At 30.8% G+C, this 21,036-nt stretch overlaps 3 protein-coding genes across 3 annotated transcripts; 1 reads left to right on the top strand and 2 right to left on the bottom strand.

Annotated features, from left to right (window-relative positions):
* Positions 1-6,410: 6,410 nt before the first annotated feature.
* Bm10659 (Zinc finger, C2H2 type family protein) lies at positions 6,411-8,020 on the bottom strand (the record flags this gene model as incomplete). The annotated part of the gene is made up of 3 exons (XM_001902225.1): positions 6,411-6,682; positions 7,105-7,371; positions 7,513-8,020. The coding sequence occupies 3 exons, from the start codon at positions 8,018-8,020 to the stop codon at positions 6,411-6,413; spliced, it is 1,047 nt and encodes a 348-aa protein (XP_001902260.1).
* Positions 8,021-10,158: 2,138 nt separating this feature from the next.
* On the bottom strand, positions 10,159-12,174 carry Bm10658 (Zinc finger, C2H2 type family protein; the record flags this gene model as incomplete). The annotated part of the gene is made up of 4 exons (XM_001902226.1): positions 10,159-10,430; positions 10,886-11,152; positions 11,290-11,556; positions 11,667-12,174. 4 exons carry the CDS (start codon positions 12,172-12,174, stop codon positions 10,159-10,161), a joined length of 1,314 nt encoding a protein of 437 aa, XP_001902261.1.
* Positions 12,175-15,270: 3,096 nt separating this feature from the next.
* Positions 15,271-21,036, top strand: Bm4436 (DEAD/DEAH box helicase family protein; the record flags this gene model as incomplete). Its single annotated transcript, XM_043076544.1, has 17 exons — positions 15,271-15,420; positions 15,811-15,951; positions 16,173-16,233; positions 16,380-16,476; positions 16,585-16,669; positions 16,991-17,173; positions 17,359-17,594; positions 17,765-17,883; positions 18,093-18,217; positions 18,305-18,406; positions 18,539-18,614; positions 18,707-18,804; positions 19,132-19,249; positions 19,573-19,682; positions 19,981-20,045; positions 20,452-20,575; positions 20,857-21,036. 17 exons carry the CDS (start codon positions 15,271-15,273, stop codon positions 21,034-21,036), a joined length of 2,070 nt encoding a protein of 689 aa, XP_042932478.1.

Genomic DNA, 21,036 nt, shown 5'->3' with positions numbered 1-21,036 from the left:
TTTTTCAATTTGTCATTTCTTTTAATCGTTTTCCATTCTTTCTTTTTTTTTCTCATCCTTTTCCATCGGCCTTATTTAAACATATGCAAAAGAGCCAGTCATTTCATGTTATATGCATTCGTAAATGTTGTTTACAATTTCCAGTTTATGTTCATATAGAGTATATGTGAAACAACGTAAAATATAATCTTATCTAAGCATGAAATCACACAATATATGTGACCCTACAAAGTCAAATATAAAAATTATTTTAAAAATGACTATAATGTTTCAAAAGAGAATGAATGTAGAAATAATTGAAAATTTAAACCTTTATATTATACTTTTATATTAGCCGTCCATACTGTCGATATATTATATTTTTTAATTTAATGGGTGCTTAGTGTGATAAAACTAATTTTGACTAAAATTGCTGCCATTTTTCTTCTGCTAATTGTAATTATTGTCCAATGAATTTATGGCTTCAATAAAATTATGGAAATTTCTTCATTGAGAAACTTAAAAATCAGAAAAAATACAAATGCATGGTGGGATCGAGATTTTTGATTCTCTGAGATGTCTTATTGAATTTAACCCTGGAATTTCTGTGCAGCGTGTAAAAAATTTGCTATCTTTTAAGGTAAATAAGGATCGAATGCTTCAATAAATTTTCAAATACAATAAGTGATGCATTTAGGAATTTCGATATAACCGTGTCAAAAAGGTTGAATCAAAGAACTGAGAGTTCCCGCTGAGTTTGAACAAGTTGTTCTGAAGTCCTTCACTTTTCTGGTTGAAAGCGGAAATTACAAGTTTCCGAACAAAGGCTCGACCAGATGTCAGACGGATGTAGAAATGCCTATATATGGATGTGAGACAAGAGAACCAAAAGAATGAAACAGTTTATTTTTATTAGAAAGCTAATAATTGAAAATAATGTAAATTTAAGCCATTACCAAACAATAACACTACCTATCATTCTCATCAGGGCAATTCTCGAAGAAATTTTGGTCGGAATATCTTGAGAGAAAAACTGGAGATATTCTTTCAACTTAAATTATAAGTGTCAACAATAAAAGTGAAAGCTGTCAGTCTTTCCGGTGTAAAGGAAGTTCTCAAACATTTCAGCATTCATTCGATCATTTGATTAATTAAATGTATAAGATTGGATGAAATTTATTCAAAACAATCATGAGCAAAATTTGAGATTTTCTACAACTAAATTTGGAACAAAATTTTAATTGAATTGAAACATTTCATAAGACTTCCATTGAAAAGTGTTTGCGCCCAGTATTTTTTAAAGCAATAATTCAAATATAATATTTTGAGGCACAAAACAAAAATAAAAGACAAAAAGAAAAAATAACACAAATTTCTTCCTCGGTGACGTGGAAAATTCCCAAGAGTTTTATGTATTGATGAAGCAAAGTGATAAGATGAAAACATGAAACGCCACACTGACAAGTTTTCATTTGTTTTTATAGTCCTTTTTCATTGAGATATTTCACAACTTCAGTGTTTTACCATTTTTAAGTAAAAAATAGAAATAAACTAGAAAAAATGTTCTGAATGGAAACAAATAAAAAAGAATTGATGAAGAAAAAAAGCTTAAAATATCAAAAAAGACAATTTCCTGATACAAACAGGAATTTTAGGATAACAGCTATGATATATGTTATCACAACAACATACTAACCATATGTTAATCACAACGAACAGGAAGTGATACTTCTGAGTTAAGCTTTTCCTATTTCGGAATTTTGAATGTAATGAATTATACTAAAAGCATGAAAGTTAGTTTACAATTTTTAATATGTGAAACTTGTTAACAAAATATTTTGTTCCTGGGGTTGTCACATAATCGATTGATGCGACGATTAATAGTATGTAAAGAAAAAATTTTCATTGTAATGTACAGTCTTCTGAAAATTAAATATAGTTCAGTAAAAGAGCGACAATTCAAATATTTCAATTTTCCAGTGTTTAATTTAGCTATAAATATGAAATAGGGAAATTTTGGCAAAGTAAGAAACGAATGTGAATTGAAACGAATTGGCTGCTAGACATTCTTCTGAACAATTGGTCTAGGCTTTATCTCATCGATTTCTTTGCACCAAATAGTTGGATGAATTTTGCATGGCAGTTTAATGCTCCACAAGAGAAAGGAATTGGAGCATAATCCCACTGAAACAACTATTATCCTTAATTATATATTTTATATCGAATTCATAACGTTCCATTTAAAAAAAGGGTTGCGTAACTGTAAACATTGTACCAAGATGAACTATTAACATAGAATGAATTAAATACCACTCGAATGAATACTTTACTACTCTCAATAGGTATTAAATGATAATCAATCTAAATGACAAGTAGGAATTAATGACGTATGAAATCTAATCGTATGCAGTCATTTTTTGTTGCTGCCAGAATCTTATCATCTGTGTTGGCTTCTTTCAAGTTATACTTAGAGCAAATATATTTATTATTCTCTCGTGAAATTATATCGATGGCAATGATAAGAGATCCCCTAAAATGGTATTCAAATCCTAATTGTTTCTCGATAAAAGAGACAATAGAAATTTGCTGAATTCATCCGCTCTGAGTTTTTTGTATTTTAAACTAGGAAATAAGTTTTGATAATGTTAAATTTTATTTTCATTCAATGCTAATACTATTTAAAAATATAACTTCATTTAAAAAATTAGATATTTTCAACTTTATTGATTATTTTGCATGCATTTTTTGGGGAATGGTCATGTTTGGTTTGGTCACTATCATAAGTCAGTGTTGCTATTATCATCGGAAAAGCACATTATCAATGTCAAATATACATCTTTCCACTTCAAACGTTATAGGTCCATTTGGTTATTTCACTATCCAATACATAAAAAGTGCATAGAATTTTGAAGAAAAAAAAGAAAAAACAGGAAAATAGAAAACTTCCTAGAAGACATAGTTATCATGGAAATTTCATTGGTGCATTTAGTTGTTCGTTCTCATCAGCCAAATTATTTTCAGTAGCAAAACTTCCAAAATTTAAAAACACGCGAAATAATCCAAGTGTTGCCGAAAATTTATCAAAATTCATAGCACAAAGGTGTTTTTTAAACCATTTAAACCATTTTATGCATAATGAAGTTGCAATTTTACTTTTTTTACTTTGAAGAGAAACGATACGGACCAAAATTCATAAAATATTTGCTTTTCATCGCCAAAAATATTTTATTGGAATTATAACGCATTTCCAGAAAATAAAGAACATTCAACTCAAAAGTCAATGAAACTGACCTAGGATTCATGGCTAACTTTGTGGAAGATTTTAATATCGTAAAACTCTAAAATATAAAAATAGAAAACAAGGGTAAGAAACATGCTCGATGAACCCTTCGCAAATAATGTTTATATATTAAACTCTTTGTTCTAATCATGTTTATACTGTATCCAAAAATGCTTGTCGTTTAAACTTTTTGTTTCTTCCTTGATATTTAAACCTTAAATTACCTTCCCTTTCTTTGTTTACATTTTGACTATGACTATCCTTCAAGTTTAACAAAGAATTCATCATTACCACTCCTATTGTAAAAGTTGGGGTTCAGTCTGCATATAACTTTCTTATGCTCAAAGACCTCCTTATTGTTATTGTAGTTGGTGTGGATGAATGCGTTGGATGATAGGATTTTTGTAATGATTTTATTTGCTAGAGATATTATATAGGTATTAATCTAAAGCAACGATACTGATAATTTCGTAGAGTATCTACGAATTTGATGAAGAAAGTGTATAAATGAATAAATTGATGGGAAAATGAATTGAAATGTGAATGAGGGAGAACAGTCGAATTGTGATTTACTGGTAAGGAAAAACTGATTAAGACAAATCCTTATATATAATGGGCATTGACTCGCAACAAGAGCAGTAAGGAGCTATGAGATGATCCTTGCTCTTTATATAGTAAATGATGATTTTAATATTGTAGTTTCCCAAAGGATGACTATCAGCTTAGAAGACCTTTACAGTACTTCGAATTGCAAGCACATTTGATTTGAAAGAAAAGGGTAATTTTTAAACATGTTAAACAATGCACATAACCTTTGTTACCAATGAAAATGTCTGGATAAGGGAACAGCTCAACTACAATGCGAAGATGAGTGTTGGAATAATGATTGCTTACAATTTGCAATTTGAATCAGTTTTACATTTCTGCTGTTCATTTAAGACAAATTGTAGTATTTAGATTAATACAATTTTATTTGATATATTTTGTAAATTATTTGGTTGTTCGCGAGATTATTTTCGAATTTTGCGACAACTTCCTTTTTTAACTTATATATACTGCGGTATAAACAAAAGGACACCAATAAAAGTTTACTCGATTTGTACTCAGTTCTTATAATTTTATTCTGGTGCTGCTTGTGTTAACAAAGAAAATAATTCCTGTGTTACTCTACATATTTACATCTACATCCAACAATCTCTCCGATATCAGCAACCTCTCCAATACAATAAATTTTTTTAATTACAGAAAATGCATATCACACTATCACTCAATCTAACAGTCAATTTACAGGCAGCAGATATTTCTCCCGTTGTAAATTTTTATCAGCTTGTCAAATGATTACAATATGAAAATAAAATCGATTTCATTGAAATGAAAATAATTTGACTTCGGAAATATTGACGATAAAAAATTTTAGTTCTTTCAACAACAAATATCACATTTAAGGGAAAAAGTTCCTGTTTTTACCAATTTTTCTGAGCAAAATATTAGTAGCCGTAAAATTAATCGGACGCTTACGACTGAAACAGAGAAATCTTCAAAGATATAATAATCATACTCGTTAAAATTTTAAAATCATATCTTTTTCTTTTCTCTAAATTTATTATTAATGCATTATAATTTTGTTACTTTAAGGAGGATTTACAAAGGCCATCACAAATAACTTGATTTTCTTGCTTCTCCCAATAACATCAAAAAAAAAAAAATCTCTAATTTGTTACTAATCATATTTGTGAAAAGAAATTTATTTACAACTATCCATTTACAGCAATTTTCAAAAATTAACCACTTTTGCAAATTTTTCAACAATTCTTTGCATTAATAGAACGAAATTCACAGCTTAATATTGCTGACGCATGCATCATTCTGCAGTGTGTCACTGCACAACTGAAAAAAATAATTTATTCCAATGATCGAAATATTAGTTGAATTGGTTGAGAAGCATTGACATTCTGTTGCATTCTTCATTGGATGGTCGTAAGGGATTCATATTTGAATATTATCCCGTGATAAACCCAATATTGAATACCATCAATTGGCCATAATATTAGCATTTGCCAATATCAGGCAATATTTATGAATTCGCATTGTAGCGATGACTACACTAAGCAAAAGTCAAATAACATGATTTCTGAGCAAAATTTCAGGAAAACAATTATATCAAAAACTACTTGGAACTTCAACAAGAACGATAACGCTGACATGATGAACAGGATTAACGGCAGTGATATTTACGGAAATCAAATGCATGAAGAAGTCGAATCTCTTGAATTCAATGAAATTATTTTCTTCGCAAACTTAAGGGAATACCATTACCGAAACTTAAAAGTTAGGTAGATCAGTGGTATAATTTTATCATAAAAATAAGTTTGCTCGCTATGTTTTCTGATAAGTTTATTGTTAGCGCTATTTCCTTCACACTGCTTAACGTCCTTTTGTTGTAGAAGTGGAAAAGAACTACCACCAGTGTTAAGGCTTTGAATCCTAGCAATTTTTTTGGCGCTAATATTATGTTAGAAACTTAAGCACACACATTGCATTATAAATCCAATAATATTTGTGCTTGAATAAATTTAAATTTCCCGATTAGCTCTAATTTTCATTTTGTGTTCATTCAAAAACACGACGAAAAAAATCAAATAAAAGGAATATTTCTTACTTGATTAATTAGCTACTTTATTTGAATAATGTCAATTCAGCTATGCAATGACTAATTTCTGTTGGCCCTAATTTTCATAAGGACAAAAATTGCAAAAAGTGTATTTATTCCATAAAATAAGGTAGATTTATGAATATCAATAAAATTGTAAATCAATAAAATTTTCTGCATCATTCCGATGATAGCACCAGAAATGCCGTGTAGCTTCTCATTCTTGCGCACCTTATCGTATTTCTTCCGAAATATTCGCGAATTGTTAATTGCTTTCTGTTACGGCTAGAATGAACACACCAAAAGGTATAAAAAGTTTGCCGAAATTTGGCCTAATGGAGCAATTAAGTGCTTCTTTACATGGCTTTTTTTTTGCATCGCATTATTTACTGAATTTTGTGTTGCTATTATACAATTTCACGGATGTTTTTTCAGCACATTTTCATGTGCATTTCACTTCAAGCAGACAAATATGTTTGAAGTCCTGCTAAATTTGTGAAACTAACGTGGAGCTTTCGTACAATGCTTCCTATGAGCGCTTAGATTATTCCTATAGATGAAAATTTTGCCACAATTTTCGCAATGAACATTAAGCTTGTGTGTTTCATGATGAAAGGAGAATGATGATGGATGAGTGAATGTTCGCCCACAACCCGACACTTTGCACTCATAAACAAAAGGTTTGGGGTGCGTTTTCCTGTGAGCTATGTATTCCTTGTAATTTTTTGTTTTCATAGTACATCCGACATGGGGACACTCGTAATTTTCCTCATCTGAAAAATTCTTTTACAACATTTGTTTTTATAATTCTATCATACCAATTTGTAATTAATTAACGCAATTTGAAAACTGATCATTAAAATGTGTACGATATACTTCAATAGCTCATGTCACGGATCTTTACTTGTTTTCTCATGTATTTAAAATTTTTTTTTTTAAATTTTTCACTGCGATGAAATCAGGTCCAGTCCTCGATTCTTTGCTGTTCAATCACGTATTCATTCCATTCCTTGAACAGTAGGTACTGCTTATCTTTTCTTACGTTGAATATAAACGAGGATGATCTATTTATTTGTGGTTAAATGTTGCTTTCCTATTGAATTTTGTATTGCTATACGACGGATCTTTCTCAGCTGTGCATTTCACTCCAAATAAATAAACATGTTTGAAGTTCTGTTAAATTTGTGAAACTAACGTGGAGCTTTCGTACAACGCTTCTTGTGAAACTTCAAATTATTTTTACAGCTGAAAATTTTGCCACAGTCTCCGCACTGAACTTTGGGCCGGTGCATTTCCTGATGACGGGACAATGATGATGGATAATTGAATGTTCGCCCACAACCGAACACTTTGCATTCATAAATAAAAGGTTTGGGATGCGTTTTCCTGTGAGCTATGTATTGATTGTAATTCTTCATTATCATAGCACACCCGATATGGGGACACTCGTAATTTTTCCGGTCTGAAAAATTATCGTGTAATATTTGTTTTTGCAACTAACATCTTCCATTATATCATTTGGTAATGAATTAATGTAATTTGGAAAATGATTATGAACTCAAATTATAGGCATATATAATTAGAAGCAAAAACTTAATGTTACCTGTAATGGAAACGTTTTGAGGAACAAACAACTTTGAGTTTTTTGCAGGAACAAGATCAGGTTTTATGTCGGGCTTCTCAATGTTTGCCGAAATGCTACTATGCATATTCTCACCATCTGTTCTCGGCAATTCTTGCAACTGAGAATTTCCTGTTGTGATTAGAACGGTTCCGATTTTCGAATCCTCATTGCTTCTATGTTCACTTTTCCACAAATCAGTAAAATCAAAGTGCGAAAAATCAGATGAAATGCTATCCTCCAAATTCCCAGCAGATGTTCCTGGTAATTCTCTACCAGTATTTCTTGGTTCGCTTTTATGAGCATCAATGCTTGAACCCAGAATCGACTCCAAATTGGTGCTATCAAGGATGTTGAAATTAGTTGAGAAGTACCCATTGCTACAGTCATCCCATGTAATGTCATCTATGTCGAGATTTAGTAGAGAGATAGTTTCATTCTCAGCCAAAACAATACAAATCAGAAAGCTCAACCAGATGATTTGTATCATTGAAATGAAGAGCAAGATGAAAAACTGAATTTTTACAATGACAGAAATACTTGATTGAAAGTCTTTATTTCAGATTGGTTGGAATTAAACGGCCAAAGGTTTAAACACTTTTTAATCTGTCTTATTTGCATCATTCCTCATATTTTTTTTCCTTTCACTCTAATTTTTCCATTCTTAAATTAATAGCTGATGAATACGCTTTTGGACTGTATGAATAAAAGATTAAAAATTAAATTGTCATGCATGAAAAATTAAATTCATACGGCCATCAATTGTTACCTGTCGTGTAACTCCTGATAATTAATTAATACCACTTCATCATTTTTCATTAATTTGAAAATATTTCTAAAAAGACTCTACAAGTGCGCAAGAATGAGAAGCTGCACGATATTTCTGATAATATCATCAGAATGATGCAGAAATTCTACAACTTCATTATGATAATTCTAATCATTATTTATCAGATGAATCTCACTCTTTTTGTTTCAATATTCTATAACTTTCCAATTCTTTTACTTCTATTTTTCTTCTCATTGAGTATTACATTTTCAATTTACACTTAACTGACGTACTGTACAGGAATCTGACTGAAATGCTAACATTTCATGCTTAATCTAGTAGGATTACGTCACATGAAACACAATAAATCTTTTGTTATTCTCTAGTAAAAAAATCGGGTGACAAAAATTTTGTTTGAACCAATTGTGAAAAAACATGAATGGATAATGTTATAAAAATGTACAACAGAAAATGTATAACATTTTGACAATTGTTGTGAGCTAAATTTACATATTTCGCTTTTGTTCTATTCCAACAATCTTTCATCTGCTGAAATTGCATGGAAAGTATTATATTCCATTAATTGACCTCTTTCAAGTTCACTATTCGACCAGCTTTTATGTCTTGAACGTTTAATTTGATCAGTTGGAATTTGACATTACCAAATTGTTTAATTATATTATTTTTATATCAAATGCATTTTTAGTAGGAATAAGTTAATTTTCATTAAAAATAATGTAAATTTAAGTCATTACCAAAAAATAACTGTGCCTACCATTCTCATCAAGACAATTCTTGAAGAAATTTTAGCGAGAATATGCCATCAATTGGAAATTTTGTATAAATTCTGGTTGAATTACTTCTCTGAATTAGGAAGATACAATGATTCAAACTTTAAGTTCTTTAATGATTTTTTGTTTTTCAACCATGACTTATTACTTTAATGAAATTCCAATCTACATGCCAACTGGCCAGATGCTATTACTTCTCTGAATTGGGAAGATTCATTTAACAAGGAAGCAGTCGCAAAGTCTTTATTTTGAGGCTTACAGTGAACACTAAAAACTGAAATGAATGTATTAAACATATGAAAACACACGATGAACATTTTATTTATAAGCTAAACCCGATTTTGAACTAAAATGTCAGTACTAAAGTGCTAAGCTTACAATCCTAACAATTTTGTCAACGTTAATATCATATGAGAAACTTAAGCTATTTATGCGTACACATAGACATTATAAATTTGTAAAATCCAATACTGTTTGTGCTTGATAAATTTAAATTTCACCTATTGATTCTAACTTTCATTTCGTGACCATTCAAAAAAATGACGAAAAAAATCAAATAAAAGGAATATTTCTTACTTGATTAATTAGCTACTTTATTTGAATAATGTCAATTCAGCTATGCAATGACTAATTTCTGTTGGCTCTAATTTTCATAAGGACAAAAATTGCAAAAAGTGTATTTATTCCATAAAATAAGGTAGATTTATGAATATCAATAAAATTGTAAATCAATAAAATTTTCTGCATCATTCCGATGATAGCACCAGAAATGCCGTGTAGCTTCTCATTCTTGCGCACCTTATCGTATTTCTTCCGAAATATTCGCGAATTGTTAATTGCTTTCTGTTACGGCTAGAATGAATACACCAAAAGGTATAAAAAGTTTGCCGAAATTTGGCCTAATGGAGCAATTAAGTGCTTCTTTACATGGCTTTTTTTTTGCATCGCATTATTTACTGAATTTTGTGTTGCTATTATACAATTTCACGGATGTTTTTTCAGCACATTTTCATGTGCATTTCACTTCAAGCAGACAAATATGTTTGAAGTCTTGCTAAATTTGTGAAACTAACGTGGAGCTTTCGTACAATGCTTCTTGTGAGACCTCAAATTATTTTTAGAGTTGAAAATTTTGCCACAGTTTCCGCACTGAAGTTTAGGCCCGTGTGTTTCCTGATGACTGTAGAATGTTGATGGATTATTGAATGTTCCTCCACAACCGAACACTTTGCACTCATAAACAAAAGGTTTGGGGTGCGTTTTCCTGTGAGCTATATATTTACTGTAACTCTTCGTTTTCATCGTACACCCGACATGGTGACATTCATAATTTTTATCATCTGAAAAGCTGTTTGATAACACTTCTTTCTTCAGTCCTATCATAGCAATTTGTAATTAATTAACGCAATTTGAAAACCGATCATAAAAATGTCTGTGATATTATACTTCAAATAGCTTCTTTACTTGTTTTTCATGTATTTAAATTAAAAATGTAATTGTAGATGAGATCATCAGTTTTTGATTTCTTACTGTTCAATATCTACAATTTCACGTAAAAGCAAAGGCCTTCTTAAGAAAATAACTTTTAAACTCATTCCATTCCTTGAACAGCAGGTACTGCTTACTTTTTTTTTTTATTTTGAATATAAATGAGAAGGATCTATCGCTTTGTTGAGTCTTTGTTAAATATTGATCTATTGAATTTTGTACTGCTATATAATGAATCTTTCTCAGCTGTGCATTTCACTCCAGGAAGGCAAACATGTTAGAGTTCTGCTAAATTTGTGAAACTAACGTAGAGCTTTCGTACAACGCTTCTTGTGAGACCTCAAATTATTTTTAGAGTTGAAAATTTTGCCACAGTTCCCGCACTGAAGTTTAGTCCCATGTGTTTTGTCATGACTGTAGAATGTTGATGGGTGATTGAATGTTCGCCCACAACCGGACACTTTGCATTCATAAATAAAAGGTTCGGGATGTGTTTTCTTGTGATCAATGTATTCATTGTGGCTCTTCGTTTTCATAGTACACCCGACATGGTGACATTCATAATTTTTATCATCTGAAATATTGTCTTATAATAATTTTTATAATCCTATTCTTCACTGCTATACAACAATATTTCTCAGCTGTGCATTCCACTTCAGGTAGACAGTCAGATAAAAAATGTTCAAAATTTTCTGAATTTGTGGAACTAACATGGAACATTCGCACAGCGTTTCCCGTGAGCGTTTAGTCTATACTTCGAGTTGAAGTTTTTGCCACAATTTTCGCACTTAAGTTTAGGCCCGTGTGTTTTCTGGTGATTGACGAGTGTTGACTGATGAGTGAATGTTTGTCCACAACCGGGCACTTTGCATTCATAAATAAAAGGTTTGGGATGCGTTCTCCTGTGAGCTATGTATTCATTGCGACTTTTTGTTTTCATAGTACATCCGACATGGGGACACTCATAATTTTTCTTATCTGGAAAATTATCTTATAATATTTATTTTTGCAATTATCATCGTCCAATCATTTGGAATGAATTAATGTAATTTGAAAAAAATTGTGAGCATATGTTAGATTAATGATACCTGTAATGGTAGGATTTTGCAAAACAAATAACTCCATGTTTTTTGCAGTAACGAGATCAGTTTTTATTTCGGACTTCTCAGTGTTTGCCGAAATGCTACTATGCATATTCTCACCATCTGTTCTCGGCAATTCTTGCAACTGAGAATTTCCTGTTGTGATTGGAACGGTTTCGATTTTCGAATCCTCATTGCTTCTATGCTCACTTTTCCACAAATCAGTGAAATCGAAGTGCGAAAAATCAGATGAAATGCTAATCTCCAAATTCCTAGCAGATGTTCCTGGTAATTCTCTACCAGTATTTTCTGGTTCTCTTTTATGAGCATCAATGCTTGAACCTAGAATCGACTCCAAATTGCTATTATCAAGGATGTTGAAACTAGTTGAGAAGTACCCATTGCTACAGTCATCCCATGTAATGTCATCGATGTCGAGATTTAGTAAAGAGATAGTTTCATTCTCAGCCAAAACAGTACAAAGCAGAAAGCTCAACCAGATGATTTGTGTCATTGAAATGAAGAGCAAGATGAAAAACTGAATTTTTACAATGACAGAAATACTCGATTGAAAGTTTTTATTTGAAATTGCTGGAATTAAACGACCAAAGGTTCAAACAGTTTTTAATCTGTGTCACTTGTATTTATTATTCGTACTGTTTCCCTTTCATTCTAATTTTTCTATTATTAAATTGACAACTGATGCTTTTTGACTCCATATGATGTTTAGCAATGGTTGTGCTTCGGAGATTATCGGAAGAAAGAAGTGTGGCACGAATGTAATGCATGAATGACTAAATTCATACAGCCATTAATTGTTACTTGTCGTGCGGCTTCTAATAATAATATTTTATCATTTTTCATCAGTTTAAGTCTCGTGCGACTATCACTGAATACGCCAGAATGTCAGTGCTTCTCACTCAATTAGCTAAAATGTCGACAGTTAAAATAAAATTCCGCCTGTTTCAGTTTAGTAGTGGCACAGTGCAGAATGATGCTAAAATGAGATTGTCAGTTCAAATGCAAATATATATTTTAATAAACGTCTGATGAGCTTCGAAGTTGCAGCTTCACCGATCAATGAATAAGAATTAGTTTATGAAATTTTCACAAATCTTATTATCTAGTTGATTCAAATGCTGGAGTTGCCTATTATTGTTTCACAGAAGCAAAAATCAAAACGAATTTGGAGGGAAACACAATAAGTTCGTCATGAATTCTAGATCAATTTCATTTCTCCTTTGAACTGAACAATCTTTATTCTATGCAAAAATATTTTTGGTGAAGAACTGATTTTATGATTTTCAAAATTTGTCGCAAAAATTTTAAGTAAATGCAATCAGATTTATAACGCGTTTCTCTTCAAAGCAAAAAAAGTGAAATTATAATTCATTCTATATAAATGCTTCAAAAAACATTTTTATGCGACAAATTTTGCTAAATATTCAGTAACGCTAAATTTTTTTTGCATGCTTTTAATTTTTGAAGGTTTTGCTACAGAAAATAATTTAACCGAGGAGAACGAACAACTGAATGCACCAGTCAAATTTTCATTTAACTCATTGATAACTATGTCTTCTAGAAAGTTTTTGATTACCCTTTTTTTTTTGCAAAGTTCTATGAATTTTTTATGTGTTAGATAGTCGTTTTATAATTGAACCTATAAGTTTTAGACTGGAAAAATCTGATGTTCATTATTAGAATGTTCAATCTTCATAATAGTTCTTTGTAACTCTTTGCAAAGGAGCAATTATTAGGCAGTGTAAAGAAAATGACGTAGTGGTGAACTTATCAGAAAAATGGTAAGTAAGCTCACTTCCACGACAACATTTTATCACTCATGTCCCCAATTTCCAAGTAGATTTAAAACAGTGATATTCTGCGATTTTTGAAAAAAAAATTCATCATCAACAGATTGGATTTGTTCGTGCATTTAATATCATTATCCTATCAGCAATGTCAGTTGCTATCCTCATCAAAGTTCTAAGACATTTTTAATAAACTTTTGTTTCTCTGAAAATTTGCTCAAAAACTAGAGTTTCTATTACGTTTTGCTCAGTGTGATCATCGTAACAATACGAAAAATTGCGGAAATAATCTCTGCGACGTTTCTAATAATATGACTGTACGAAGAATGCATAATAAAGTGACATAGTTCGTTGTTCCGGAACATTTCCAGCATTGATATCACAATGAAAGAAAAATTGTGGATCTAAATGTAAGCATATATTTTAATAAGAGAAATCAAAGTTTGATGAGTTTCGAAGGTAGCTTTTCTTTCTTATAATTGTTACCTTAATTGGCTCCTTTAATTCCTTATACGGAACACTGGTTTATGGCAAAGGTGCATTCTTAGAGTGATAAAAAACGGAAGAGATTATTTGAAAGGTTAGTTGAACAAACAGCTAACAGCTAACAAACGAGATTAGCTGCATAAAGAAGTGGTCTTTAATTTAAGTTTGGCGATTGAACTGGAAAATATTAGCAATAAAACAGGAAGAAATTATCAACATGTTTGTTCCCTGTCGCACATATTCTTCGTTAACAAATTGTAACATTTTAAACAATGCATATGGTTCAGTTATAATTAAATGAATTTTACATGGTTTTGGATGCTATACTCTAGAAAGAAATTATATTTGTTTAAGAAATATTCAAATAAGACATCTTATGGATTTAATACCGGCATATTATGATTCAGTTTTTCCGACAAGGCTTATTCCAACTGTACTCTTCAATATTTGCAAACCTTCAGGAAAATGGAAAATTGGAACAAATCGAATTGCATGAAATACTGTATTTGCATCAAATAACTGATCAAACATTTTCATAGTGTACATAGAATAAAGTGATCAATTCCCTTGTCACTTATTTGTCATCGAATTACTGCGATGTCGGGTAAAATTAAATTTTCTTTGTCTTTTTTTTATTCATTAAATTTAGCATTTTCTTCTGCAGCAAAATAGAGGTACTAATATTTTCATTCCAACACATTTGTTTATTTATAAAATATTAAGGTCAAGTAGTTACTGCATTTCAAATTAACCTAATCAAATGATTCAGGAATCCCTCAAAGTGACCTCGAACTAGTTATAAGTTTGAATTAACCACTCTTTTTATAAATGATTGAAGATCAAAGTAAATAAAAATTTCTGCAGGAAGGAATAAAAAACAATTCTTTAATTAATTAATAACTGATGATACGGTATTGTGTCTACGGTAAATTTCTGAAATGAAAGAAATAATTTTGTTATAAATCATTCTATATATATGTAGAGAGAGAGAGAGAAATGAATATCTGCAGAAAATCCGAGTTACAAAAGTGATTCTGCAGCGTAACATGATTTCACAAAAATAATTCTGCATAAGCCATCTCGAAAAGATCTCCTCCATCGCTATAGACAAATGTATAAAAGTCAAAGTATCATTCTGCTAATAATTTCATACAGTCCAACTAAACACTGAATTCCATTCAAACCAATCAAATTCCACCCAAAATGCAAATTCGTTACATGATGTTTTGAGCTACTTAAATTTATCAGAAATTTGTTAATAAATTTCGGAGGTAATTATTTCAGATTCAGTCCGTTTTACAGTATAATTCAATCAAATGCCAAAAATTGTCAGTGGTAATGGTAAATGGAAAATGGTGAATATTCCTGGTGAATGTATTATTGATGAGAATTTCACATTTCTTTCATCATTTGAAGAATACATACCGATGCCGATCGGAGAACATAATGATGGAAAGAATGCAATGGTATATTTCTTTTTTTTTTTTAGTTGCTTTTGGTTTATACAACATATATTATAAAATGAGGTGCTAATATTTGTTATAATGGGAAAGATGTTGTAGGTTTAAAATATGAATTTATTACCTTGAATCATTCAAATATTGTAGGAAACTATTCGAATTAATTAAGATTTGATACCGTTTTGAAGACTATGAATTGTTGAGACAACTATTAATGCAGTTTTTTCTTCTTTTTCTACAGTATTAAGGTTGAAAAAGTGGTATGGAATTGTTTACTTTTAGTAGTAGTATGATAAGAGAATACCACTAATTTTTTTATCACATCAATTTTCTTATGTTTGTTTCTTCGTTCCTTTCCATATTTATTCTATTAATTTTTTGGTTGAAAAATTGTAGAAGAAGAAGAACGCGAAAAAGAGAAAAGTAACTGATGCACTTGATAAATCTGAAACAAATGATGACCACACATTAAAAACGATGAATAATAAAAAAGGAAAAGAGCTGGAGAAATTTAATGAGACTGTGGTTACAAAGCAGGTAGATTTATATGAGTAAAGATCAAGTTATGTTGATAGGATTTTTTAAGGAAAAGAATGTAAATTATGTAAATTATTATGTCATATAAATGTTTCTACTCGTTTTTCTGTCTAGTCCTACTTTTAATGGTATAAGTAAGAAGATTATATTAAAGTTACCAGGTTAATCCATTGAATGAGAAAAGTTTTCATGTAAATTCAGATGGTATTGCCATTTTAAAGGTTTCCATTGCGAAGAGTGAAGGAATAAATGGCAGCATTGGTTTTAATAATGAAGAAATTGGTATATATTTCTTTTTTGTTTCCATCTCTTAAAAACATTTCGTATTGGCATCTTTCATTTCTCGTGTTTCTTTTTCACCAGCATTAAAGAAACTTTTGAGCAATACACTGCTTTATCATGTTGCTATTTCAAGAATATGATTGCAGATGAGTTGCATGGAAAAAAAGGCGAGATTGCAGATATGTCGGGTTGGATAAATCTTTATATTTCTAATGCAGTTTTAAAAGCTATCGCTGATATGGGGTATTTTCCTATCACTTTTTAAATTTTTGGATTGCAGGACAATTGATGAATTTTTTGAAATATTATGTGGTAATAGTGATGTGAAATTGATACTATAAAATATTATAGGTTTACTGAGCCGACGGAAATACAAAAACTTGTCATACCAAGCGCTGTTAGAGATCGCTTTGATATTATTGGAGCGGCAGAGACGGTAAAGTTTGATTTTTTCTAGTTTTTTAACACTAGTCCATGGAAGTTTTTTGTTGATGGAAAGTTTATGAGTTTATTAGTTTAGTAAAAGATTATTTCCATCATATCTTCATTTGCAAGATGTCTCAGTTATTAATTGCTTCACTTATATTCCCAGAATGATCACATATTCTTATAACATGCTGTCCAATATAGCATGGTCTTAATCTCATGACGTGTGTGTGTAGTAGTTTGCTAGCATATAATAAGCATCTAATTAAGTGTTACCAATTCTTTCTTCGTTGATCGAATTTAGCTTTTATGCTTAACCATACATTTACAGGGAAGTGGGAAGACACTGGCGTTTGGTGTGCCTGTTGTTGAACATCTTTTAGCAAATCAGTCATTTCTGGAAAGCAGTGAACAAAAAAAGGGCATTAGAGCTCTCATTCTTGCGCCAACTCGGGAACTGGTAATGCAAATTAGGAACCACATCGATGCTTTGCTAAAGTATACTCCGTTCAAAGTAATTATTACGTTCTTTCCATAATTTGATTGGTTTAAGTTTTTATTTGATCCTATCTTGAACCATTCTTACTTCCCTGAAATAAAGTAAACAGCTTATGGTATTCGGTTTGCTTAAGATTATGTTGGGTAATAAAAAGTTGGGTAACTAGATTTTAAGTTATTTTTGTTACTTTTATTTTGCAGGTCGCATCTATTGTCGGTGGTCTTTCATTGCAAAAACAAGAGCGTATATTAAAATATGTACCCGAAATCGTTATTGCTACTCCAGGACGACTTTTAGCCTTAATGACATCAGCTGAAGCTGATAGCTGTCTTTCTGACTGGTCTCACTTACAATGTCTAGTAGTTGATGAAACTGATCGTATGATTGAAAAAGGACATTTTGAAGATCTGCAACATATTTTAGACACCCTAAGGAAGTGAGTATGTAAGATTTTCCATTAAAATATTGCTTAAAGTAGTGGGTTCTTTGTATAATGCAACTGAACGCTAAATATAGCCTAACATTGATTTTCCTAAGAAAGATAATATAATCAACTGCTTGTTCTATTCACTAATATTTTTGAAGAAATACATTAAGCCTTTACAGAAATACATCTAAAAAGCTCCAAACTTTTGTATTTTCTGCTACCCTTACCTATACTCACCCTGCGTCTAAAAAGCATGGTGATGTGAACGCTGATAAAATCGACACAGATGGAAAAATCAGTAAGTTCTTTCGAATTGTCAATTCTTATTGGTGTTAAGTCATCTTTTGCCAAAATAACATGATTATTTATATCTTTAGTGTGATACATTTGCACACTTGATATATCAATTATTAAGGTATTCATGAAATATTTCGTTTATTTTGCTTGTTCACTTTTTTTTGTTCATTTTCACTTGCAGATCGGTGATTTCTTATCTCTCTTCTTTAGGCAGATTGATTGAAATCACCGGAATACGAAAAGAAAAACACAGAATTATTGATATTACTGGTGAAAGAGGTACAGCTAAGACAGTCGTAGAAGCGCGGATTAACTGCAACAATTTATTGGAAAAGGTAAACTTCGTTGCGGATTACACTCTGTTTGGTTTCCGCCGATAATGATAATAATTTCTTTTATGCTACTTGTAAGCGTTGATTCAGGACACCAATCTCATATATCTATTAAATCGTTATGGTGGGCGAACATTAGTATTCACCAATTCAGTCGATGCATCTAGAAGATTGCATGGAATCTTAAAAAAGGTAAAACGAGATTTGTTTTCTTCTTTTTTCATAAGAATAGTTAAAAAAGAAACAAAGAATCATATTCTGACATGTTTTTATGTTCTTTCTTGTTACCTTTACTACTATGGTTTGATTATTTTCTAGCTTGAGCATAAACCTGTTCCACTAATGTTACATGCGAAAATGATGCAGAAGAAACGTTTAAAAAACCTGGAAAAGTTTGCTAGTAAGCCTTTATTTTTTTGTTTGATTTAAATTGATTCTTGCTGTAGTAGTGGTGGATTTTCAATATGAAAAATTTTGAATTTTTAGTGGAAGAAGATTCTGTTTTGCTTGCAACTGACGTAGCTGCGCGTGGTTTGGATATTCGAGATGTTCAACATGTCATTCATTATCAAATACCAAAAACTGCTGAAGTAAATTTTCAAGTTAAACGAATGATTGATTTAGATTTTGAAGTATCTTATTGATGTGATATCTATTAGAATTTATAATCTCAACCACTTGATGCTTTGCTCGATTATGATTGGTGATGTACCTGAAATGTGTTTGTTATACATCGTTCAGCAATTTCTCGAGCAAATGAATCAAAGTTCATTTGCTCGAGAAATTGTTATGAAGAATGATAAGAGTCTCGATCATTCTTCATAACAACGCTTACCATTCTCTATAACTTAATAGTAATGATATATAATAATATGTTTCACTATTTTCTATCTCTATAACTTTTATTTGTCTTGTAGCTTTACATCCATCGATGCGGTCGTACAGCACGTGCAACGAAGGAAGGACTTGCAATTTTACTTATCGATTCCCAAGATGTTTTTTATTACCAAAGAATTTGCAGAAATTTGAATAGAGGTTAGTTAATGTTTCTTGTTTTCATTTGATTTGGAATTTTTCGTGAAGTGATTAGTCAGGAAATTGAATATTATGACATTAATTTTACTAAGAAATTTTAGCTCGGAAATTTCATAAGTGGGTAACTAAGGAATCAAATATTGTAGGATTACTTCTGCTTATATTCCTATATCTTTCTCCTTGTGTTAGAATTTCTGTAAATAAATTTTTAGAGTTTTCAAAAGAAACTGTTTCAAAATGTTGATATTCAAATAAAGATGTACCAATTTCGAAAATTTTATTGAAATATGAATCAGTGTTAACGAAAAAACGTTTGAATTTAGAGAAAGAATTTCCTATATTTCCACTCGATTCACCTGAACTATATGCCGTTTTGAAAAAACGAGTTGAAGTTGCAACAGCAGTCGAAGCGTTAGATCATAGACTGAAGAAGGTGAAGATTAACAAACGAAATTTTTTTTCAAAAACTTTTCGGTAATATCCGTATTTTATCTCATCTCCTTATCCAAATATATTATTATGCAATAGTAATTTTGGAAATATTTCATGATTTGCTTGCATTATATATAAATTTTAATATTTACTTATTAGTTGGTTCATTTGTATGTAGATTTTATTCTAGGTTAATTTCTTAGCATCTTTGTTCCAACAACGGACAAACAAATAGTCTTTATTTTCCATAATATATACTTGTATGTGCAATCGATACAATTGCTTGCATAAATTTATAGATGCATTCTAAGCAGACATGGTTTGAGAAAGCAGCAGCAAGTGCAGATTTGGATTTGGATGGAAGGTCTGTGTTTATTTTTTTATTTTCCATTTTTTTTTTTAAAAATGATCGTTATGATTTAGCTTTTCGTTTAAGTTTGAAGGAGAGATTTCTGTTTGTATTGCATTATTCAAAAAATATATCCAACAGTAATTTTGTATTGAATTTTAAAATAAGATTGGAATTTGACTTTTTTTCATGGAAATAAGCTTTTAAAATGAAAAATGTAGATTCTGATAGTGGTAAAGAAAATTCCAATGTGATGTACTTTGTATTGTTAATTGTAAGTTTTTGTTAGATATTGTTGTGGTCATTAGTTCCTTGTTAATTTACATAAAAAATTAATTTCTTTAGTTAGAGGAATTAACAGAGTGTTTTCGTCTTTGTTGAGAAGAAGATGCTGATTTTCTTGATGCTGATTTTTATTTAGTGGATACAAAAAGAACGCTACGGCAGAAATGATTGAAGATCTGCGAAAAGAAAAGAAAGCATTGTTGACCCAGTTGAATCGTTTATTATCACAGTCACTGCCAGCCCATTACGTTCATGTCAAGGTAGGATTTTTCTCATGAACATGAAACTCCTCGTTACTGATTACTGACGTTGTTTTCGTAATGGTATTTAGTGAGTGATAAAATTTTTGATATAAATAAGGTATTGAAATGAAATATACACTTCATTGTTCTTGTTACATTGCTTTAAACTGTTTTGAAAATTTCGTATTTCTTTGTATTCATAGTTTATGCTTTGTATAAAGACAGTAATTCGGTTATATTCTACCAAAATGTGTAACAATTATTTAACTTTTGGTAATTTATCGATTTTTCCTTTTTAGAAAACTCGCTACGTGACTGCGGAGATAGCCTCAAATTACGGCAAATCATCGACACAAAGTGCAATTGCATCATTGACTGAAAATATGGCGCATGAGGAACTGTTGAAGAAGAAATGTAGAAGTGTTTTTGTGCGCCATCTCAATACCTCACGAAAGAAAAGAAAAGAAATAAAAAGATGA

Source organism: Brugia malayi (assembly GCF_000002995.4).
Source record: "Brugia malayi strain FR3 genome assembly, contig: Bm_v4_Chr1_scaffold_001, whole genome shotgun sequence".
NCBI classification, from domain to species: domain Eukaryota; kingdom Metazoa; phylum Nematoda; class Chromadorea; order Rhabditida; family Onchocercidae; genus Brugia; species Brugia malayi.
Note: the sequence above shows the minus strand (reverse complement) of the source record. Positions and strands in the feature narration are given on the sequence as shown.